Source organism: Odocoileus virginianus, chromosome 12 (genome assembly GCF_023699985.2).
Source record: "Odocoileus virginianus isolate 20LAN1187 ecotype Illinois chromosome 12, Ovbor_1.2, whole genome shotgun sequence".
In the NCBI taxonomy this organism is placed as follows: domain Eukaryota; kingdom Metazoa; phylum Chordata; class Mammalia; order Artiodactyla; family Cervidae; genus Odocoileus; species Odocoileus virginianus.
In genome coordinates this window covers 59,637,004-59,661,037 of record NC_069685.1, presented here as the reverse complement: position 1 = coordinate 59,661,037, position 24,034 = coordinate 59,637,004, and the positions used below count along the sequence as shown (strand labels likewise).

The 24,034-nt window shown below is 48.9% G+C and overlaps 2 protein-coding genes across 6 annotated transcripts in view; one reads left to right on the top strand and one right to left on the bottom strand.

The window, feature by feature from the left end:
* Positions 1-20,633, top strand: part of MYO1H (myosin IH) — an 89,618-nt gene extending 68,985 nt beyond the window's left edge. Inside the window, exons 16-33 of one of the 4 annotated variants that reach the window (XR_011490723.1) lie at positions 2,829-2,875; positions 3,282-3,362; positions 4,134-4,239; positions 5,505-5,622; positions 7,488-7,601; positions 10,398-10,474; positions 10,946-11,014; positions 12,249-12,333; positions 12,969-13,128; positions 13,877-13,960; positions 14,722-14,815; positions 15,025-15,080; positions 15,911-16,046; positions 16,580-16,650; positions 17,020-17,117; positions 18,303-18,402; positions 19,628-19,820; positions 20,165-20,633. Coding sequence is in view for 3 of the 4 variants with exons in the window: in XM_070475438.1 (XP_070331539.1) it covers positions 2,829-2,875; positions 3,282-3,362; positions 4,134-4,239; positions 5,505-5,622; positions 7,488-7,601; positions 10,398-10,474; positions 10,946-11,014; positions 12,249-12,333; positions 12,969-13,128; positions 13,877-13,960; positions 14,722-14,815; positions 15,025-15,080; positions 15,911-16,046; positions 16,580-16,650; positions 17,020-17,117; positions 18,303-18,450 (1,544 nt within the window). In the remaining variant the exon portion in view is untranslated. Of the gene's footprint in view, positions 1-2,828; positions 2,876-3,281; positions 3,363-4,133; positions 4,240-5,504; positions 5,623-7,487; positions 7,602-10,397; positions 10,475-10,945; positions 11,015-12,248; positions 12,334-12,968; positions 13,129-13,876; positions 13,961-14,721; positions 14,816-15,024; positions 15,081-15,910; positions 16,047-16,579; positions 16,651-17,019; positions 17,118-17,801; positions 18,278-18,302; positions 19,459-19,627 lie in introns of those variants that run through there. The other 3 variants (XM_070475439.1, XM_070475438.1, XM_070475440.1) reach the window with 3 other exon arrangements.
* KCTD10 (potassium channel tetramerization domain containing 10) overlaps positions 20,345-24,034 on the bottom strand; it is a 33,751-nt gene continuing 30,061 nt past the window's right edge. For both annotated transcript variants that reach the window (XM_020907246.2, XM_020907236.2), the window contains exon 7: positions 20,345-23,113. In XM_020907246.2, the coding sequence (XP_020762905.1) occupies positions 22,889-23,113 (225 nt within the window). In that variant the 3' untranslated portion in view covers positions 20,345-22,888. The remainder of the gene's footprint in view (positions 23,114-24,034) is intronic.

Here is a 24,034-nt window from a genome sequence, read left to right as displayed (position 1 = left end):
AATATGACTGTGGTTTTGTGTGGTCGTATGTTACCCTTTCTCTTGGGTAAATACCTGGGTGTGGAGTTGCTGGATCCTGTGATAACTTTATTCTTAATTTCTTGAGTACCTGCCAGACTGGTTTTCCAAAGTGGCTACACCATTTTGCTTTCCTACCAGCAGTGTAGGGGGTCTCAGTTTCCCTATTTCCTCATCAACACTTGGCATTGTCTGTCTTCTGATTCCAGCTATCCTAGCTGGTGTGAAGTGGTGGTTTGGATTTGCATTTTCCTAATGCTGAGTGATGTGGAGCATTTTTCCTTGTGCTTAGTGGCCATTAGCACTTCTTCCTGGGAGAAATGTCTGTTGAGATCCTTTACCCATTTTTAAAATTGTTTTTGTTATTAGTATTGAGTCATATGGTTCTTTATGTTCTAGCTACAAGTCCCTTATCAGAGAGATGGTTGCAAGTATTTTCTTCAATCTGTGTGTTATCTTTTTCACCATCTTGATGGCATCCTTCAAAGCCCAAAAGTTCTTAACTTTGATAAAGGCCACTTTGTTCTCTGTTACTTAGCATAATGTTTTCACCATTCATCCCTGCTGTTACTATTTTTTAATTGCTAAATAAGATTCCACTGCATGGTTGCACCACATGTTGTTTATCCCTTCATCAGTTATCTGCATGGGGGGTGTTTCCACTTTCTCGCTTTCATGAGTAATGCTGCTGTGAACATTTTGTAAGACATTTTTCATACATTTTCTTTTTTCACCTCTGCTTTAGGTTCTAGATAATTTTTACTTCTACATAAATTCATTTCACTAAAAAGCTTTAAAAAATACCATGTATTAGGGGAGTTTTTTCCCTTAAATATATAGTGGTATAAAAAGAAAAGTGAAAGTCACTCAGTCGTGTCCAACTATTTGTGACCCCATTGTCTATGCAGTCCATGGAATTTTCCAGGCCAGAACACTGGAGTGGGTAGCCTTTCCCTTCTCCAGGGGATCTTCCCAACCCAGGGATTGAACCCAGGTCTCCTGCATTTCAGGCAGATTCTTTACCAGCTGAGCCACAAGGGAGCCCAAGAAGGGAAAAAAAAGTTAAATAGGACAAATCTCTTTTAAGTAGATAACCTACTGATTTTTGTTTAAAGAATAAAGTAATAGACATGTAGGGTTTCCTTGGTGGCTCAGTGGTAAAAAAGAAAAATCTACCTGCCAATGCAGATGAGGGTTCAGTCTCTGGGTCAGGAAAATCCGAAGAAGGAAATGGCAACCCACTCCAGTGTTTTTGCCTGGGAAATCCCATGGACAGAGGCGCCTGGTGGGTGCCATGGGGTCAAAATGAGTTGGACACGACTTAGTGACTAAACAACACACATGTAAGGCTAGAAATTGCTCACAATACAGAAAGGTACAGAAGGAAAACTAAAAAGCCCTTTTATGCCTAGTCTCTCCCTGAGGTAACCACAAGAACCAACTGGAAAATAAAAATATCTTATGCATATAATTATATACGTGGGGACGTGTATGCCCACACATCTAAATAACACAAATATACATCTAAACAACACAGATTGTTATTTTGTGTTATCTCCTTTGCATTTTACATTTAATAGATATGGGTGATCATTTGGACTCCAGCTAATAACATCCATTAAATGCTTTCTATGCACCAGGTCCTGTCCCAAATGCTTTACCTCTGTCGCTTGTTTAAACCTCACAGAACTCAGGGATGTGGGTAGCATTATTGGTTCCCTTTTAATCTATGAGACACTGCACTCAGAGATGTTAAGTAACTTGCCCAAGGTCACTCAGCTAGTAAGTGGCAGAGCTGGAGGTCAGACCCAGGCCTTTTGCCTCCAGACTGCATTCACTCTCTGTAGTGGCAGATTCCTCCACATTTCTTCTGAAAAGCTACAATCACGCCCCATGGGGCTGTGTCCCGTCACCTGTCTGAAGGCCTCTGGTTGTTCCCAGCTTTGTTTCTTGTAAACAGTGCTGTGTTTGACATCTTTGTATATTTCATTTGGCCAATCTGTGCTCCTTATATGCCTAGGATAAGTTTTTCAGAAGTGGCTTTGCTAAGGTCATCAAAAGTTCATTTTGCCCACTTCTGGGTAGATATCCGAAAAGAACTGAAAGCAGGAGTGTGAACAGGTATCTGTACACCCGTGTACGCAGAGCTTTATTCATAGCAGCCAAAAGGTGGAAGCACCCAAGTGTGCATCGATGGATGAATGGACACGCGAGAAGTGCTCTGTCCTTACAATGGGGCATATTTCAGGCTTAAAAAGGCAAGAAATTCTGACACCTGCTACAACATGGATGAACCGTAAAAACATGATGCTAAGTGAAATAAGCCAGACAGAAAAAGACAAATATGAAAGGATTCCACTTATGTAAGGGATGCACTCCAATCCATAAAGACAGAAATAGAACAGTGGTTATCAAGGGTTTCATGAAGCAAGGAATGGGGAATTAGTGTTTAACCTGTACAGAATTTCCACTGGGGGAAAAAGAAAGGAGTTTTGGAGATGGTTGGCTGTGATGGTTGTGCAACAATGTAAATTCATGAAATGCTACTGAACTGCACACTTATAAATAGTTTAAATAGTAAATTTTATATTATGTATCTTTTATCACAACAAAAATTTTAGTTTTGATAACAGTGCCCAAGACAGCCGCCCAAGAACAAAAATGACCCAGTCCCAAATGTCAGTATTGCCCAGTCTGTGAAACTCTTAATTAAGAGATCATTTTTAAGATTTCCCTTTGCAATCAGTATGGAATTATATTTTCAATCAAAGCCATTGATTCAGTTTTTTTTTTAACTCAATGTTTTACAGGATTCTTGGAAAAGAACAATGATCTCCTCTACAGACATTTGAAAGAAGTAAGTCTGAAACTTAACTCTGTGTATTTTTTAAGGCTCCGGGATACTGATTTGGGAGGTTTAGCCTTCTGGATTTTTCTCTTTGATGTATTGTATTAGAATTCCAGCATGTCATGGCCAGAACAGACAATTCAAGATCATCTTTGTTTTCATTTTTTGGCCGTACCACACACGGCATGAGGGATCCTAGTTCCCCACCCAGGGTTCGAACCCTCGCCTTCTGCAGTGGAGGCGCTGAGTCTTAACCACTAGACCACCAGGGAAGTCCCCTTTCTGTCTTCTTTTTCAAGTGCTCCCAAGGCAAATAGCTCTGGTCCGTCATGTACACGCTGATGTGAACTTTCCTGAAGAGCCCTTCGTGATTTTTGAAGCAGCAAGTGTGGTGGTCCTTCCTCTGTGCCTACAGGTGCTGTGCAGGTCCAAAAATAGAATACTGAAGGAATGCTTCCTGGTGGCCGAGCTAGAAAACCGGAGAAGGGCACCGACGGTGAGTGTGTGTGTGTGGTTGGGCGGGGGGAGCGGGGGGGGGGGGGGGGGCGGCACCTGTGCAAAAAAGAAAAAGTAGCAGAAATCACCCAAGGGTGCAATTACTTTACTTAACTGTATTTTTTAAGCTGTCCACTCCTTTTTCTGGAAGTATCCCTCTCTAACAGGTCTTACTAAATACATATGTTCCAAGGTTAGCAACCAGTGTGTTCATTGGCAGACATTCACTGAACACCTACTGCATGTCAGGTGCTGTGCTGGGTACAGGGGAATCCAGGAACAACCAAACAGATAGGGGTCCTCCTCTCCTTGTGGGGTTTACAGTCTATAGGAAGATACCATCCATCAAAGAAAGAAATTGCTGTAACGAGCATCTCATAAAGGACGCTTGGTAACAAGGAGACGGGAAGGTGGTGGAAGGTGACTGGCTCAGCGGTGATGCTGGTTCCTGCAAGGTGCTCGCTTCATATTCACTGGGACAGTGCTTGTCCAACCTCTGCTGGACCAGACGGAGTTCAGGCTTCCCAGGCCAGAACATCCAAACCCTTCTCTTCATGGGCAAAATGGCTCATGACTGGGAGTAAGTATTAGGTTGGCAAAAAAATTTTATTTCAGTTTGGCGGTACCATCCCCGAATGAACTTTTTGGCCAGCCCACTAGAACTAGCCTGTCAAGAGTTCGGGTCTGAAGGACAAGTCTCGGCCTTGAGCCAGTCTTCTCTGTATATGTGGGGAGCAGCGCTGTGTGGTCAGCTCATTCTCTCTCCCTGCAGGTGGGGACTCAGTTTAAAAACAGCCTGAGCAGCCTTCTGGAAATTCTCATCTCCAAGGAACCTTCGTACATCCGTTGCATCAAGCCCAACGAGAGGAAAGAGCCCAGTGAGTTGAGAATCGTTTGGAATCCTGAGCTGAGGGAAGGGAGGCCAGGAGGAAAACCAAGATGGTAGCGGGGTAAAATCCTAAAAACCACCACAGGCTTGCTGCTTGTCATCGGTACTTAATAACACAAGGTAAGCGGGGCTTCCCTGGTGGCTCAGTGGTCAAGAATCCACGTGCCGATGCAGGAGACACAGGTCTGATCCCAGATCCAGGAAGATCCCACATGCCGCGGAGCAGCTAAGCCCGTGGGCCACATCCGTGGAGCCTGCGCTCTGGAGCCGGGGGGCTCTGAGCCCTGGAGCCCGTCCTCCTCAACAAGAGAGGCCACTTCAAAGCGAAGCCTGTGCGCCGCAACTAAAGAGCGGTCCCCGCTCACTGCAACTAAAGAAAACGCCCGCACAGCACAGCCCACACGTGAAGACCGAGCACAGCCAAGGATAAATAAATGTTTAGAAAAGAATACTTAAAGAAAAACATATTAAAGAAATAGAAGGTAGATGAATAGGGAGGAAGGTGACTTTTGTGGTCCCGTGTGAGCATGGCTCAGCCTGGCCAGTTTTAGGGCCTGAGCCAGGTAGACCTCAGCAGTGAGGGGAAGCCACCCTGCTTCTTTCCAGCCAGTGCACAGTTTTCCAGATGGTCTAAGCTTTCGGTATTTGCTGAGCCTGCACCATGCTCTCACAATAAGGTCGTGCAGTCAAAGGCTTACAGCAGCCAGGCGGGAAGAGCAAATGAGGGAAGCAGGCTGACTGTCAGGCAATAGGGAATAGAGGGGACTGCGGCAAACTGCATCAGGCACAGCCTGTCTACGGGGCACTTATTGCCATATGAGAGTCTAGGTCCTGAATGACCAGATCTTATGGTTTTTCTCAAGATTTTTTTTTTTATATGGACTATTTAAAAAAAAAAGTCTTCATTGGATTTGTTACAATATGGTTTTCTTTCTGTATTGGTTCTTCTGGCCACAAGGCATGTGGGATCTTAAGACTCTGGCCAGGGATGGAATCTGCACCCTCTGCCCTGGAAGGTGATATCCTAACCCCTGGGCCACCAGGGAAGTCCCATCATGGTTTTTCAAGGGAAACTAGAAGTTCAGATTTTCCTGTTAACCCCCACCCCCACCCCCCATGAAAAGAAACACACTCAGAACCTAACAGGACATATCTGTGGCTAGACCTAGTCCAGAGATCGTCAGCATGTAGCCTCTGGTCTTGTCTTAGATGAAACATGCCCATGGGGTCCTTTTTCTTTCTGTGTTTCCAAAGGCAAGTTTGACAACTTCCTCATAAGGCATCAGGTCAAGTACCTGGGGCTGATGGAGCACCTGCGGGTGAGACGGGCCGGCTTCGCCTACCGACGGAAGTACGAGTATTTCTTGCAAAGGTAAAGTTTGTTTTGTGGATCTTAAGCCGATGAAGTGAGTGGCGATGAATAAAAGGTCATCCCCCCAGGGAACTCGTTTGGTTCTTGCCTGCTGTAGCTGTGACAGTGATGGCATTCCAGAGACTAGGAAGCTGACTTGGTTTACCACCTTCCCTTCATTTCACTGAACCACTAATGTATTGGGTTGGCCAACCTGAATGAGCTTTTTGGCCAAGCCAAAACTTCTTTGGAATCTAGGAAGTACAAGGGCCAATGCACAGACTTGCCACCAGAGGGCAGTCGTGGGCCACACACCCCTGGAGTCTGAACTTGGCTGGGGAAGTCTCTTCCCAAGGCTGCTGGTTTAGTGCGGGTCAGTCTGGGAGCAATCCCCTTGGCCTCATGGGCTGTCATGAGACACAGGTGTTAAAAAAAATTAAGACATAGGAGTAGTGGTAAGAATGTGGGCATTGGAGCCACAGATTCTTGGGTGGCAATCCCCATTCTTCCTCTTCCCACTGGGACCTAATTGCTCATGTGCAATACAGGGATTTGTTCTCAAGGATTTGGTAAGGATTAAATGAAATACCCACCATCACCACCACGGCCCAAGCTGCTTGTGCATCAGTTGGGCAGCTTGTTGTGTGTGCTATCAAGAGAACACCACATTTTTACCCTCTCAAGAGAAGCATAATAAAATGGTTGTTTTTGTAGGTTGACATGGTTGAATATTGTTAATTCCATATTTTAACTTAACATTTGACTTCTCTTGAACTTTTTTTTGGGGGGGCCATGCCTCACAGCAGGTGGGATCTTAGTTCCCTGATCAGGGATCGAATATGCGCCCCCGCCCCTGCCCTGGAAGTGCAGAGTCTTACCCACTGGACCGCCAGGGAAGTCTTTGAAGTACAACTTTTTCATAATTATAAAAAGCACATGCATAGGTTACACTTTAAATCTAATTCCTTGCATTATGCCACGTAAGTCAAGATACTACACTCTGAAATTTCAGCACTTTTGGGTGTTTATTTTCAGTCTTCATTTAATATCAGATTTTTCTCTGCCAATGGTGGTGCTCAGTTGCTCAGTCATGTCCAACTCTCTGTCGCCCCAGGGACTGTAGCCCACCAGCCTCCTCTGTCCGTAGGATTCACCAGGCAAGAACACCAGAGTGGGCTGCTTCTTCCTGCTCTAGGGGATCTTCCCGACCCAGGGATAGAACCTGAGTTTCTTGCATCTCCTGCACTGGCAAGCGGATTCTTTATCACTAGTGCCTCATGGGAAGCCCTTTCTCTACCGAGGATCTTGCTTAATTTTCTCCCAGAAGCCTTGTGTCTTGATAATATCTGTTTATATGCATTTATTAAGTAACAATCTCCTTCCTCACTGCTATTTTAATGATTTATCCACCTGCTAATATAAACCTCTGATGTTCTCCTGCCCCAAACTGACATCCACTTAGATCCTCAGAATGTGATTCTCATCAGAAGTAAGGTCTTTGCAGATGTTGTCAAAGTAAAGATTGAGATGAAATCACACTGAATTAGGGTGGACCCTAAATCCAATGAGAGTGTTCTTATAAGAGAGAAAGACTCACAGATAGACACAAGGGAGAAGGCCATGTGAGGACAGGGGCAGAGGCTGGAGTGATGCTTCTAGGAGACTTCGGTGTGAAGTCGTCCTCTGAGTGGTTGGCGTGCCCAGAAGAGCAAAGCAGATCTCTAGGGCGGCTCGTGGAAGGTGTGTGGGTGTGTGGGTGTGCGCTCAGTTGTGTCCAGGTCTTTGTAGCTCCTCTGTCCGTGGGATTTCCCAGGCGAGAAGAGTGGGGTGGGCTGCCATTTCCTCCTCCAGGGGGTGCTTTCTAAATGTGCCTGTCCTCTCTCCAGGTATAAGTCCTTGTGCCCCGACACCTGGCCGCACTGGCGCGGGCCTCCAGCAGAGGGCGTAGAGAGGCTGATCAAGTACATCGGCTACAAACCCGAGGAGTACAAGTTAGGGAGGTGAGCGTCCCGGGAGTCGCTGTTACAGTGTTTTACGCATCCGTTCGTCTGCATCTTGAGCCTAGAGGTTCATCCTTCAGGAGTTCACATAGATTTATAAGCAGATACTTTTGTCCACCTAATTTAATTGCAGTTTTGTAAAGAAAACACTCTCCTGTGTGTCTCCTCCACTCTCAACACTTCACTCACACTCAGAACCCTCCAGCACACATACCAGCTAGCTGGGTGTCCTGCAGTGAAACTTGCATCTGACAGCTCCCTGGAGAGGGTGTCAGGTCCCACAGGTGAGGGGCTCAGTCCCCCAACACGGTCCTCCCCTCAGAGGACAATCACAAGTCTTGTTTGTCACCTGAGTTTCTGACCAACAGCTATACACTGGAGGTTCTCATGACCCCCGTCTTGGATTTGATTCATTATTCTAGAGCAGTTCAAAGAATCGAGAAAAATAGTGGGCTGGTCAAAAAGTTCATTAGGATTCTTCTGTAACTTCATATGGAAAAGCCTGAATGTTTCACCAACCCAATATTTTACTTACTGGATTACCAGTTTATTACAAAAGGATATAACTCAGGAGCAAGGATAGCAGAGATGCACAAGGCAAGGTATGTGGGAGGGGGGAGGAAGCTCTTCCAGGTGTCCCCAGAAGATCTCCAAATTGCATTCTTTGGGGGTTTTCTGGAGGCTTCATTACGTAGACATGGTTGATAAAATCATTGGCCAAGGGTCATTCATTCCACCTCCAGCCCCTCTCCCCTTGCAAGCGGTGGGGCTATAACTTGCAACTCTAATTTCAAGACTGGTTTCCCTGGCGACCAGTTCCCATCCTTAGGTTATTCAGGGGCTTTCCAAATATCACTTGTTAGGTGATGGCGTGGTTGAAAGGGGTTGGTTATGAATAATAAACGATACCTAGGGGAAAAGGGGGTTGGGGGGATAAAATAGGAGTGTGGGATTAGCAGCTAAAACTATATTTTAAATCGATAAACAGCAAGGTCCTACTGTATAGCACAGGGAACTATATTCAACATCCTGCAATAAACCATAATGGAAAGAAATTTTTAAAAAGACATCCATTTCACCTGTATCGCTTGGAAGCTATTTCAGGAGCAAAAACCAAAAGAGTGTTAACAAAAGAGGCCCCGTTGCTCTGATCACTTGGGAAATCACACAGGTTTGGGGAGCTGAGACACTGCAAGGGGACAAAGACCAGACAGAGCTCTTTTATAATAAAACCCAGTGCTGCAAGCTCTAAACGGCAAGAAAGTCTACATTGCTACCTACTGGAGATTAAGTATAAGGGAGCCCTGGGTTCTTAACCTGCATCGGGGGCTGGGATGAACTCTGTGTCAACGCGAGGACGGGAGCCACGTGAGCCCCCTCATCTCTATGTGGACTCCTTCATTTCTCAAATGTGTGCCCGACTTCTTAGCGGGCGTTAGGACTCCTGTGATGTGGAAGCTCCTCCGGCTTCCCAGAGGGTGGTGTTCTGCAACTTGGAGTATCATTACTGTAGAGCTGTCGCTGTCGGTGAGCAGAAGGACTCTCTCATACACGCTGAAGGCCTGAGGCAGAACTCAGTGGGGCCAGCCAGGATGATTTCCGCCCGCTCTGCTGGTCATTTTGGTCAGCGTTAACTAGATTGCACAGGACAGGGCCTGGGCATGCAGAGGGTCCATTCTCAGGCGGCAGAGACTCCAGCCTCAGGGATCTCTGCTTTTGAATCTGCCAATGGTCTTTCCCTGCCAACTTGTATACAGTCCTCTATGACCACCCTGGCCCCATCCCATCCTTTACTCTTGTATTCTGGGCCCTGCTCCAAGAGGCAGTGACTTTTCCAAACCGGATTTCTGAGGGGAATTGGGCGTAGCACATCCGAAGGGAGGTGGGTCAGGGAGGTGGGTCATGGGGGTCAGAGGTTGTGTCTGCCCCCATCCATAACCTCCGATGAGAAGGTGGGTTCCTGTGGCACCATGCAATGCTGCCCCCCAGTGGCTGCCTTGGGAAGTTTCCCTTGAAGTGGTGGCGCTGGGGGAGGGGGATGGGTTGGCAATATGAGAGCCGTGAGTGGCTCACTGGTAAAGAATCCACGACCAAGCAGGAGACGTGGGTTCAATCCTTGGGTCGGGAAGATCCCCTGGTCCCTGGAGAAGGAAATGACAACCCACTCCAGTATTCTTGCCTGGAGAATCCCATGGACAGAGGATCCTGGTGGGCTACAGTCCGTGGGGTCACAAAAAAGAGTCGGCCACGACTCAGCAACGAAACATACACACGTTTGTGATTTCTCTTTGCCATCTGGTGGGATCTTCTCTTAAACTTGGACTCGTATTCTGTGTCATCACGTTTAAAGCTCAGGGAAGTAACTTGGGTTTTAGATGGTGAATCAGTTTCCTAGGGCTGCAGTACAAATTAATCGTAGGCTGGTTGGCTTAAAACAATGGAAATTTATTGTCTCACAGTTCTGGAGGAGAGAAGGCCAAAATCCAGGTGTCAGCAGGGTGTCGACAGCGAGACTGCAGTCTCGCTGGGAGGCTCCTCCCGTGCCACTTCCAGCTGCCTTCTCCCTGTGTCTCTCTGTGAGTCTTTCTCTAAGAACTCTCTCACTGAATTTAGGGTCCACCCTAATTCAGTGTGGTTTTATCTTAATTTTTACCTTGATGACATCTGCAAAGACCCTATTTCTCGTAAGAATCACATTCTGAGAATCTAAGTGGATGTGAATTTGGAGGAGGGGATACTGTTCAACCCACTACAGACAGTGATGAACAATGAAATGATTTTTTTTTTTATTTCTAGAACCAAAATATTCATTCGCTTCCCCAGAACTCTGTTTGCTACTGAAGATGCCTTTGAATTTAGTAAACATCAATTAGGTACGGTTTTTCTCCTCTGCCTTGATTTTTTGAAATTGATTTATATTTATGTTTGGCTGCGCTGGGTCTTCATTGCCGCATGTGGGCTCTCTCTAGTTGCGGCGAGTGGGGCCTACTCGTTGGGGTGCTTGGACATCTCGCTGCGGTGACTTTTGTTATGGGGAGCATGGGCTCCGGGGTGCGTGGGCTTCAGTAGTTGCACATGAGCTTAGCTGCCCCGTGGCACGTGGAATCTTCCCTGGTCAGGGATTGAACCTGTGTCCCCTGCATTGGCGGGTGGATTTTTAACCACTGGACCACCAGGGAAGTCCCTGCTCTGATTTTAATAGGGTCCTGTCACATCCCAAGGCTGCTTCTGTCAGCTCTACCTGCACACTCCCAGGGCCACAGCTGATAACCCCTTCTGAAGGTCACAGCTGCTAAGATGCACAATTGAAAGCCATGTCACCAAAAGCTGTGTTTTCTTTTAAGTTGCGAGAATCCAAGCCACGTACAAAGGCTGCCTAGAAAGGAGAGTGTACGTGAGAAAAAGACAAGCAGGTAAGACCTGGACAGGACCTCTCCAGTTTGCCGTGGCCCACCGTTTCCCTGTCATCCACAGTCCTTCCAATGAATATTCAGGACTGATTTCCTTTAGGATGGATTGGTTTGCTCTCCATGCAGTCCGAGCAACTCTCAAGAATCTTCTCCAGCACCACAGTTCAAAAGCATCAATTCAGTGCTCAGTCTTTTTTATGGTCCAACGCTCATATCTGTACATGACTAGAAAAAACACAGCTTTGACTATACAGACCTTTGTCAGCAAAGTAATGTCTCTTTTTTAATATGCTGTCTAAGTGGAGCAGAGATTATAATGCTGCAGCCTCTGCTTGTTCAGTGGACATGTCTTATTTGATTCACAACACAGGCGTGTTTAAAGAACAGTTTTTAAGGTTCCTGACACCATGACTGCTCCTGGAGCCACTGTGCTGCCCCTCCTGGTCACTTCTCTGGATCACCCCCTCCCTCCACACACTCCGCTCTTCTGAACTTGGCATTATGATTTCCTTTTTTTCTTTACAATTTTATGATCTCTGGATGCATCATGAAATAATATACTTCTAGGTGGGAAGGTTTTGAACTCCATAAAATTATACTGTTTCTATTTTTCTTTTGCGACATTTTTGTTGCAATAACACTTTATTTACAAACGGGGCAGTCGGTGCCAGGGGCCACAGTTTGCTGAGCCCTGGTGCTATACGAGCGTACCACAATGTTCTGTTGATAGACATTTGTTGGTTGTTTTTGTAAGTGTTGCCGTGAGGAACACAAGAAAAGCACTTTGAGTTTCATAATTAACTGGGAAAAAAAAATCTGAGAAGCATTTAAAAATTGGGACACGAGCCAGAAGTCTAATTTTTGGATGTCCCCATTTTTAACGTAGATGACTATACATGGGATAGAGACAGGGCAAGTACAGTGGCGAGACTAACCTGTGCCATCAAGGGCCTCTCTGGTCCCTCAAACGGACCTGGGGAACCCGGCCCCCAGCATATTTTGGGGTTTCCCTTGATACACCCCAGCTCCCTCTGCTCCCCTGTCCCCCGGGTTCAGGGGTCCCTCTGGGCACCTCTGGGTAGAGACTGAAGACTCTCGTCCCACTTTCCATCTCGGGGGCTGGCAGAGTGCTGCACGGGCGTCCAGGTGTTTGTGGAGGGGGTGAATCATTCTTGAAGAGGCTCTTGTATTTAAGGGATTGCACTCACCTTCTAATGCCAGTGGTGACCTCTTTCAGCCATTACACTCGAAGCCCACTGGCGTGGAGCCCTGGCTCGGAAGGAGGCCAAGAGGAGGAAGTGGGCGGTGCAGATTGTAAGAAAGTAAGTCCTCCATCAGCTTTGGTAAGGCGGCGAGGTTTCTGAGTGCCACCACTGTACTGCAGAGGGTGGTCGTGGGCGTGGCTGAGATTTTTGGCTTTGGGCAGAAAACCCGTCTTTCCTGCAGGACATCAGCCCTGAGGACTTGCGCACTGGACGGTGATCACAACTCACAACGTTTGACGTTTCTCTTAGCCTAGTTCTCAAGCCACAAAATCAAATGCCTTCTGAGGCCAGGCAGGTGCAGCAGGTCTCATAAGCTGGTAGGGTGGGGACTGAGGCGAAAAGAAACCCTCGGTCCACCTCAGAGGGGTAGTCATCACCCCACTTCAGCCAACGCCTGTCGGGCCAGATCTTTGAACTTCTTTCAAGGAAAGCTGGAAATCTGGCTGTCATGCAATACCCCCCATTTGGTGTTTTTGGCAACAGATTCAGGTTACTCAAAACAAAACCAAAACACAGCGTGGGTGAGATAGAACATATCTTTGGGGGCAGATTTGACCCGCGGCCCTACATGGTAAGCAAATTTAATCTCCCATCGTTTTGGCTGATGCTGATTCAAACCAGTGTGGCAGAGAACTCAGTGAAGAAACAGGAAGTGAGGAAATAGGAAACTAACAACCCTGTCTCCCTCGTAGGTTCATAAAGGGGTTCATCAATCGCAACAAGCCCCTCTGTCCTGACAACGAGGAGTTCATTGTGTTTGTACGCAAGAATTACATCTTGAACCTCCGGTATCACGTCCCAAAGAACGTCTTGGACAAGAGCTGGCTGAGGCCTCCTGGCATCTTGGAAACTGTAAGGACCATTCCAGAACACATGTGGCAGATGGCGTGGGTGGAGCTTAGTGAAAGTTGCTCAGTCATGTCCGACTCTGTGACATCATGGACTGTACAGTCCATGAAATTCTCCAGGCCAGAACACTGGAGTGGATAGCCATTCCCTGCTCCAGGGGATCTTCCCGACCCAGGGATCGAACTCAGGTCTCCCGCGTTGCAGGCGGATTCTTTACCAGCAGAGCCACAAGGGAGACGGTTGGTTTGTGCTGCCTCACCAGATAAAGCATTTCCCCATGAGGGTGATGCCTGAGCAACCGAACTCAGAATCTGTCATATTCTGTCTCGAAGTATGACACCAGAGGTCTGTTTACACAGAGCACTTCTGAATGGCTCAGTCTTTAATGGGACCTTTCACATAGGTTCAGGGACTGTCGCCTGCAACAGTGCTTCTCAGATGCTCCAGAGACGCTGTGTGTCTGGAGTGCAGAGTGGGGGCAATTGTAATATTCCTGGGCCCCCTCCCACTGGGGCCCCTAAGTCAGCGTCTCTTGGAACCTCCTAGCCAGCAATCCAGGCAACTCAAAACTCATTCCAGGTTAAAAACCACAAGTTTAGCCATAGTGAAAAGACTGAAAGATGAGCAGCTCTCTCTGATCAGAAAACATTTTAACGCTGTGCTTTTACATCACCCTGAGTTCAGCCCTGCTTTCAAAGCTTCTGTTTTGGTGGCTGAAGGCAGGTGGAAAACGGGTGTGTTCCCCACACAGGCATCAGATCTGCTCAGGAAGATGTGCACCAGGAACCTGGTCCGGAAGTACTGCCGTGGGATCACCGCCGAGAGGAGAGCCCTGGTAGGGACGCGGCGTGTGGGCAGGTGGCAGGACCGGAGAGGGGTGGGTGCCAGCCCCACAAGGGCCAGCGGTCCTCATCTACCATCTCATCTGTAAGCCAAAGGTCACACAAGGCTCATGCCTCATACTTGCCTTAAGGATAAAACGCGCATGGACCACTTAGCACAGAACCCTCCTGAACTGGCAAGTGTCATAAGCACCATCACTCTCTTGTTAGCACTGTTACCATGGAAACAACCATCCAGACGGCCCCCTCTCTGGAGGTGTGGTTTTATGTTCATCTGCCGGTCAGCAGATTTTTTTTTTCCCCCCTATAAAGAGCTAGAGGGTAGCATTCTAGGCTTTGTGGGCCACACCATTTCTGTTGAAATTACTGTGCCCCAGAAACCTGTAAATAAAGGGCACAGCCATGCTCCAAAATATACATCACTCCCAACACTTTACTGAGTTTGGCCTGCGGGCTGTAGTTTGTCACCTCTGACCTAGAAGAATGTGCTCTCTGAAACAGTGAAATTCTACTTCCAAGAAGTCAGTGCAAGTAGAGACGAGCCCAAGTGTCAACTTCAGTCTCTAAGCAGTAGAATGTTTGGAGCTTTGGTCCAAGCCAGGTGTGTTTGACTTCTGCATGCTCTGACTCCTCGGCAGAGGGGTGGCAAGGCTCCCCAAGGAGCCTGACTTGTTCAGTCAAGTCAGCGCTAACATGGACCTCTTTAGGTCCCCAAGAGCCTCATGGCTACTGTTCTGTTCTTTAACTATACCAGATGCAGGAAAAGGTGGTCACGAGTGAAATATTCAGGGGAAAGAAAGAAGGCTACGCAGAAAGCTTAAATCAACCCTTTGCCAACAGCCGAATAGGTCAGTCTCTTTTTCTATCTACATGCTCGTTTGCCCTATTTTTAAAAAAAAAAAGTCAAAGGAAGATGTTTGACGCCTAGCATTTCCTGACAGTTATCTCCCAGCTTGAGGTCTAATTCACAGGGGGACATAAAACCAGCTGATGCCTCAGGCTTCTGCCCAGGGCTGGTACCCAGTGATGATTTGCTGTGTTCTCGTTGCCTCCTTAGATGAAGGAGACATTAACCCCAGAGTGCTTCAACTCCTCAGCAGCGAGAAAATCCAGGTAAGGAGCTGTGTGTCCTCGCCCAAGACAGGACTTCCCCACAAGATCTGAGAATAAGTCTGTTTCCTACACAAGACGGGGCTGGAAGCACTATCTGAAAGCAGGGGTGCGCATGTGTGGCCCCAGCTCTCAGCTGTGGTGCTCCAGATGCTGAGATGATGGGGACCCCATAATCTTTGGTACCCGCTGCTGTTCTTACAGTCCTTATCTGCCACCCCACTGTGTTTGATGCCCTGTGAAGTTGAGTGGAATGTGGCTATGCACGTAATCATTAGACATCCCCTGTTAGAAGCAGTGTGGTGGGGGTGCCTGTGCACCCACGTGGGCTTCGTAACGGAGCTGTGCGGCCCCCGGGCAGGTGACTTACAGGCTCGGCGCCTTCGTGTTTCTGTGAACGGGGAGGACAGAGGGGTCGGGAGTGTGAGGGGCGCAGGCACACAGCAGCCAGTGACCTTGGCGGCACTGGGGGTTGCTGGGTCACTTTGTCTCCTGGGCACCAGAGACCTGTGACTGGGTTAGATTGCTCTCCAGCGGTCAGGGCTCCAACGCCTGCAGAGTGTCTTCATCTCTGCTGAGTTTTCAGAGCAGCCTGGTGAGGCTGATGGCCGGGGCCTTGAATTCCTCAGGTCAATGCCAGAGTCAGAGCCAGGAATCGAATCTATCTCACAGAGAGCCAGGGTTCAGAGAAAACCCAGCTGTGCACCGTCTGAGCCCCTCTCATGTGAGTGCCCGAAGCCATGATGCTAGAGTCCGAGGAACAGGGAACTCGGTAGTCTGCCCCCTCCCCTGTGATTGGAGCATCCCTTGGAGTGACGGTCCCCTCCTCGCAGTACGGCGTCCCGGTCATTAAACACGACAGGAGAGGCTTCAAGATGCGGCAGCGGCAGCTTATCTTCACTCAGAAAGCAGCCTACGTGGTGGAATCTGCCAAAATCAAGCAGAAAATAGAGTACCCCACCCTCAAAGGTAAGTAGCAGGTGATCTTAAGATGACTCACTGGGTGGACTCAGCTCCCAGGAGCACCAGCAAGGAAGCAGCTCCTTCATTGAAAGACCAAGTGAGGAACTTCCCTGGTAGTCCAGTGGCTAAGACTCTGCACTCCCAATGCAGGCGGCCCAGAGGGCCCAGGTTCCCTGTCTAGGACCCCCAGGACCCACATGTTGCAACTAAGACCCAGCACCGCCAAATAAATAGATATTTTTAAAAAAGACCTAAGTGAAGGGTGCCCACAAAACCCAGGGCAGCCCGGCCTGGCCTGTGCCTCTGATTCCAGCATAAAGGCCCATGGCATCTCACCCCAACATCCAAGTAGAAGGCCAGTCACTCGTGACAGCTTATTCCAAGCACAGACGCTAACTGCTGGAATATGTGCCCTCCACCCCAGTCAGCCCAGCTAGGAGGGAAAAAGCGTGGGGTTGGGAACCCCAAGCGGGCCTCTTTTCTCTGTATTCATGTCAACTTGTCCAGTTCCTGGCCCCTGACTTTGCATCTGTCCTAAGGTGTCTCCACCAGCAGCCTCAGCGACGGGATCTTAGTCATTCATGTTTCGCCAGCAGACATCAAGCAAAAGGTAACTGCTGGCCATGGGGCGGGCTGTTAACAGGGAGAAACACTGCTGAAATCTTTAGCTGCCCCCGGTGAAACCTCAGTGGTAGTTTTCCTTGAAGCCACTACGACTTAAGGGCTTCCCAGGTGGTGCTAGTGGTAAAGAACCCGCCCAACAACACAGGAGACTTAGAGAGATGCGGGTTCGATCCCCGGGTTGGGAAGATCCCCTGGAGGAGGAAATGGCAAGCCACTCCAGGATTCTTGCCTGGAGACTCCCCATGTTCAGAGGAGCCTGGTGGGCTACAGTCCACAGGGTCACAAAGAGTTGGACATGACTGAGTGGCTGAGCATGCACCGCTGAAATGGCTGTGTCCTCGCCTCTCTGCCGCAGGGGGATGTCATCTTACAGTGCGAACACGTATTTGAAGCGGTTACTAAGCTCGCCATGCTGGCTAAGAAGGAGAACCTCATAAATGTTGTTCAGGGAAGGTAGGTGGTCACATCTGGACTCAGTAAGTCCCTCAGTGTTAAATGTCTATTACCTCATTACTGACTGGGGGAATTTTGCAGAAACTAATGTCTGTGGCCAGTGATTTTTATTTTGGCAGGCCAAAAATGTGATTCTATTAATTCACTAACTATTGAACATAATAGTGTTGTATTCAATAGTTACATCTGACACACCTGTAAAGTCTTCCCCAGCACTGCTTCATTTTCACTTTCCATATCAGAACCAATCACTCAGGTTTTTTGTCTTTTTTTGGTCTAACATGCACACCGTCTCAATCAGAACTATATTCTGAAGAACTATCATCTTCTGAGACACTAGTATCTATGTTGCTCGGGCAATCAGAGAAAGTATCTGCATAAAATCCACCAAAACATCCTTCTCCATTCAGAATTTCACCATGCGTCATTTTTGAAAACTTTACAGTAATGAACTTGGCATTTATGACATACACAAGGTTGGATCAAAAATCTGATGGGGCAAACTGTGAATAACGACAATCATAAGTTGTATAATGAACCACTGATCAACTTTAAGTTCTAGCAACTAGTTACAGTGATATTAATTGCATCACTTTATAAAAATGTATTGCTACAACTCTAGTCAATAACACCTGGGTAACAAAAGAGATATCAATAGGTCTCTGGTCAATAATGTATTAACAGATCAAGGAAGATGCAAACGTTAATTGTTTCACCCATGCCTGCCCCTCCTGGAAAAGCAAGCACTGCCTGCCTGCAACAACTTTCTTCCCTCCTCAGCTCCTAGGACAAGAGCTCCAAAGAAATGAAGTCAGTGATCACTCATTTTCCTAAGGGAACCAATAGTTTTCCAAAGAGGTGCTTATGGTCTTAAGTTGTCACCAGGTGAAAGGGGGACCCCTGGGCCAGAGCAGGTGACAGCCACACCCCTGCTATTGATGCCTGTGGAAGAGCTGTGCTAAACTGATTTGAGAGTAACTACAGGAATGCATGGCCATTTTCCCAGCTGCAGAAATGGCTTTCTTCTGATAACTCAAATACACAATTAAAGTCTATAATGAAACAGGAATTTGATCTTGAAACTAGTAAGCATCACAGGTGAATTTCTTTTGCAGAACCAAAGCTGGAAGAGAAAAATAATAAAGCATGTCAGTAATTTATCATTTTGTGTATTAATATTTTAAGTTTACAGTTTTGCATTAGTCCTGGAAAAGAAGGCACAATAATTTTTGACACCGGACCAGAGGAACAAATCTATAAAGATAAAAACGGACAGTTTACAGTGGTGAGTGGCTGGGTCTGGGGGAGGGAGGCGTTAAGCTGTTTTAAATGAGACTATAGGTTAAAATCCTCCTAATTTCAGTCTTCCTTGGGCTTCTCTAGTGGCTCAGACGGTAAAGAATCTACCTACAATGCAGGAGACCTGGGTTCAGTCCCTGGGTCGGGAAGATCCCCTGGAGAAGGGAACAGCAACCCATTCCAGGATTCTTGCCCGGGAAATCCCATGGACAGAGGAGTTTGGTGGGCTACAGTTAACGGGGTCACAGAGATTCAGACACGACTGAGTGACTAATACTTTCACTTTCACAGACTGACTGGAATCATAATCGTTTATTTTTCCCTCTGAGTCTACACTGAACAACAGTCAGGAATGGGTACTAGAGATACAGATGCAAACACTGAATGAAAAAGGAAACAGTTTACTCACATTTACTTGTCAGGGGACCAGAAGCTGACATTCAATTCTTCTCAGTATTAAATGTCCAAGCCCAACTCTTCACTGGGTGGCAAAGGCCTGATGCCTTACCACGTGGTTCTCAAGCGAGTCTCCACATGGGAAACTCCTGGTGAGCTTTGAAAAATACCAAGTGTTTGTGTCTCCCCTGTCACCACCCCCAAGACACCATGATGCTACAGGTGGAGGGTGAGGCCTGGGCTCTGGAATGGGAGGCTCCTGGCACCAAGGAGCAGAGGTTTGGGAGACAGGTCCATGTTAAAAAATCAAGCCTCGTGCTCTAGCGAGTCTGATACAACTTGGCTGGGAAATGACAACTATTCCACCCCAAGGTGTTTGAATCTTTAAGATGTATGTTGTATATGTACCAAGGATTCAGTTTGCTACAAACCAATCTGAAAATGGTCTAACAACATAGAGCATCTCATATACATTTAACAATGAAATGTATTCTGTCAACAGGGACAAAATATTTAAGCATGATTTTTAGCGTAATGGATAAGGTGATTTTTCAGTTTACATGCTGTCTTAAAGCCTTCGCCCCATGTTCCTCCCTGGCCGGCTCAGGCTGAAGCTAACAGGCCTCAGGGAGCCCAATTCTAGATGTGGCTCAGCTCATGGCAGGGGGTGGGGTGGGGATGGACATGGTGCGGGTGGCGGGGCCGGCGGCTCACAGCTTGTCCGTGTCTACCTGGACCATGTGGGCGGCTGGGGTGCTACCGGCATCCTTCCGAGGGAGGAGAGACCTCTGAGCTCCAGCCTGTACCCTCGCCAGGTGTCGGTCCGCATGAAGTCCTGACGGAAGACGGCATCTGACCTCTCCCATCGCCACTTTTGCTGCCACTGAGGAGAAACCCGGGAAGCTCGAGTCTGGTCCCGCGAGCGTCGCCTTCAAGCAAGGGTTCCAGCAGTTCTGGGGAAAGACCATCCCTGAAGGAAGGGAACGGCATCTGACGCCAGCCCCACAGGTGTCTCGTGGCATTAAAAGTGCCTTCCAGGGAGCCAACCTCAAATCATCCAAGGGGGTGCTCTTAAACGTCCCCAATAGGACCTACGCTCGATGGGCACTTGAGCATGTCATTATGGGGGGCGGGGGCGACAGAGCCTGTCATGCTGCCCCGGAGGCACAATGAAACATGTGGTCTGAGCGCGTAAGGCTGCAAAATGTGAATTCTGCTTAAATAAGTGGAACTCAGGAACATCCCCAACTCCTTCGCGGCTTTAGGTTCCACGGGGTGAGGTGAAGCTCTCCCCACCCCAAACCTGTGCTCAGGGGCAAGAGCCGCTGACCAGCCGTCTGCGTTTCCTCCAGTCCTGCAGCCTCTCCACCCGAGACTTCCTGCCAGTGTTGGGAGTTCGAACACTCCAGAAAAGGACTCAGCTTTTCCACCCTGAGCAACCTGGAGGTGGGATCTCTGCTCTGAACCGCACCTCAGTCAGTGGCCAGACTGTGCTGGGCGTTTCTGAAAAGATCCACAAAAAGAGATTTAAGTAGAAGCGTTATATAGAACTTTTATTTTACATACGTCCACAGAGGCTGGTGCAACATACAGTGACTGCTTCTGAAGTGCATAGGGTACTTTTTCCCGTGGCACAGAGACAGAAAGGTTAGTGACACACACATGTTACAGTGACTCTGGGTAGTGGGGAGCACATTCCAGACGGAGGGCTGGAGTGCCTGAACGGTGACCACCCCGCTACATCACTGCAGGGGGGCGACTGTGAGGCCTGGCCAGGAACTGTCATGGGCAGACGCCCCCTAGTGGCCGCAATCAATGACTTATTTGGGGAAAAAACCTGATTATGAGGGACCCAAAGCTGTACTGGTTTTTCCCACTGTAAGTTATTACAGTGTAATAAAAACTACACTCTTTAACAAATCTTAGGGCCAGTGATTTGCTTGGATGGTTCTTAAATACAGGTATTGACTTTTGCTTACCCTTAGTGCTCACATAAGAGATCAGTTCCTTGAAGAGCATGTCTGATAACAGAGCCTTGGACCAGCCAATGCTTCGTCATTATCAGCTCACGGCTATAGGCAGCTAACAGTATCACTCACTATGGAATGCTTTCATGAACTTGTTCATATCCCAGGAAAGCAAAGACTTCAAACTCCAAGTGCAAAGTTGGAGGAGATGTGAAAACAGAGATTGCCAGAAACATTTTTTAAGTCATTATAAACATTATAAGGTGTAGAAGCCCCAACAGCTCAGACTGATCCACAAACTTACTCTTCACGTAAACATTTAAAAACAAAAGAGAACTTACATGATGGCTTTTCCATTCCTACAGAAAACATCAGAACTGACATTCACTTTACCGTTCTAGAAAAGGACAACCCAAACAGCAGGGTTGGTGTTTAAAACTTCCACAGTAGAAAATATTTACAAACCATATTTAATTAAGCCCCCTCCCTCCCGTCCTCAGCACTTAATAAAATCCAGGTGGCCTATATACGAAAGTTGCCCACACAACAGTTTAAAAAGCATCTACCCCTGTATGTGATTTTTTAGGTTCGATCATGATTGTTTGCAAGTTTTATTGTAGGCTTTGCTGCTGGATACAAAATAAAGGTATACAACTGTCCCAAGTAGGACCGGATGTACAAAGTCTAAGCAGTAAAAACCATTTCAAAATATAAACTCGTTTTTTGGGGAATACACTGTCAAAGGCTGCCCATATTAATACCTTTGGTATAAAACAGTCACTTAAATAGCCGACAAAACCCATCCAGACCGTACACACACCCTCACCTTCCTGAACTACTCTACCAGCCTAGTCTCAGCCACCCACATTCGTCACAACTCCCTCTGGGCCGGCACAGGCGCGGAGAGGCGGGGAGGTAGGTCACCGAGAACGTCCGCCCCCCACGAGCGCCGTGTGGGCAGCAGGGCTCCAGCGCGGGCCCTTCGGGCCCCCCAGGCACACATCCTCATCCACAGTCACGCACGTCCCTTAAGCAAACATGAACACGGACACTGACCGGACCCCAGAAACATGCACAACCTCTCGGTCTGCTCGCTGACAGCCACGTCACACTGTGTAAGACTCCAAGGCGGAAACCCGGAGGGTATCTCCGGGTGACAGCCATCCTAGAGTGAACACTGGTCCTGCCTGGACACCAGAACAGAGTCTGGGGCCAGGTTTCCTATCTTCTTAGCCAAGGGGAGGGCATCTGCTTGGGGCAGCAAGCCCTGCTTAACAGGGCAGAAGGCCGGGGAGGAAGGAATGGAGCCACCGGGCAGCGGTCTGTGTGCTGTGCCCGTGAGCAGGCCAGGCGGCCAGCATGGAATGGAGTGGGTCCCCAAGGCAGGGGGCGGGGGTAGGTGGGAGGAGCGGGGGGAAGCTCTGCCCGCAGCCAGACCACAGATCGGCTGAAGGGGCAACAGGCCTGCCCTTCGGCAGAGCTGGGCAGCCAGGGGCACGCTGGGAACCGCAGCAGAAAGGCGCGAACCCCCAGGAGCTGCAGGTCTCCACCCACAAGCTCTCTGAGCGGTGCCCATGGCCGGATGGGCAGCTCGCAAAGCCCTGGAGCCTGTGCCAGGCCCAGCACACAGGAACGGGGCCAGGACGCTGGGCTGCAAGGTGGGGAAACGTGGGGACGCCACGGGTGACCACTGCCCATGGGGCCCTGCTCCCAGCTGGCAAACCGAACCCTGGAGGGAAGGCCCCCCGAGAAGATGAGAGAGGCAGTCAACACCCCCCAAAATAAATACTGCAAAGGAGTTTCTCACACGCACACCCCGCCCGCTCACCCACCCCTCCTCCGGAAGCAGGAAAAAGCCTGGCTCCAGCGCTGCTCGGATTCTCTGGGAAACAGAGACCGTGGACCCGGCTTGTTCACCAGCTGGGGTGCGTTCACCTGGGCAAAGACATCAATTTACCTTTTCGAGAAATACCAAAATCATTTGGTTTGTAGGGAAGTCTCTCTGGACTCTGGGGGAAGTGGCAGGAGTCTGGGAGCCAGCGGAGGTGCTGGGTACACAGCAAGGGGGGGCGGGCGAGCGGATGGGGGGCGGCGGGGGACCCCACCCGCTCACTGGTGGAGGTGGGCCCGGTCATCTGGGCGCTTGATGTGGATCCGTCGCACGCGCTCAATCCGCTCCCGCTCCCGCTCCTCGTCCTCGTCCAGATGGTGGGAGCGCCCGGCCGCCCCGCCCGTGGCCTCGAGGAGCGCGTTGTCAGGTCCCCGGCCATCCTGGGCCTCGTACAGCAAAATGTTCAGGGTCTCCTCGTAGATCCGGGCTTCGGGGAACTCCACCTGCGGCCCCACGGAACACAAGGCGGTGAGTTGTCATCTCAGAGCTCCCCTCTCCCGCCCACCTCTGCTTCCGCCGAGGCCCTGAAAGCAGTGCCGTTTGGCCCCGGCAGGCCCCCTACCATTGGTAAGACGGTCATGATCACGCCCCAGGTGGTTACAGCTTTCAATGGGCAACACCTACACACGGTGCTGGATTCACACACGAGAGAAAATGGATGCAGTGCAGTGGCGCTCTCTGCCCCTCGTTTCCTTTCTGTGGACACTGGCATCATTCCCAACATGGTGCTTCTAACAGGGCTGCACCCTTGCACACCTGTCATTCCACACCTTAAGGCAGCATTCCGTCCAAAAAGGGACCACCAGGGGGGCCCCTCATGAAACGGACGGTTATAATCCCTCCCCACTCAGTAAAGCACCGTGTCTGTTCACCGCCCTTCAGGCGCCATGAGTGAGAGGCAGGTCCCAGGCACTTGTCTCGGGCAACAGAATGAATCAGTGAGAATTGCCAAAGCACTTGAGATGCTGTACCAAGGAAGACGACAATGATGCAGAAACCCAAGTGGGACATCTGTACAGTGACTTTGGGCAACAGAACCTGAATGTTGGCGCCAAAGCTCAGCTTCTGGAAGTTTGGGTTGAAAGGAGAAAGAGGAAAACAGTCCCTCTGAAGGGGTGGCCATCCCAACACCACCTCCCTGGAGACAGGAGCCTGACGGGACAGGATGCAGAGTGAAGGAAGCAGGGAAGCCTGGCCTCCATCCTGGCTCCACCACTAACCAGCTGCCCAAACAAGAGCTCAGGCTCACTCCAGAACCCACCCAAAACTCAGCTGGGATCCGACCGTGAGGTCTCTCGGTACCTCTCCTGCCCCTTAAACTCCAAAAACATAAAGCAGCTATTTTAAAGTTTAATCAATATGAT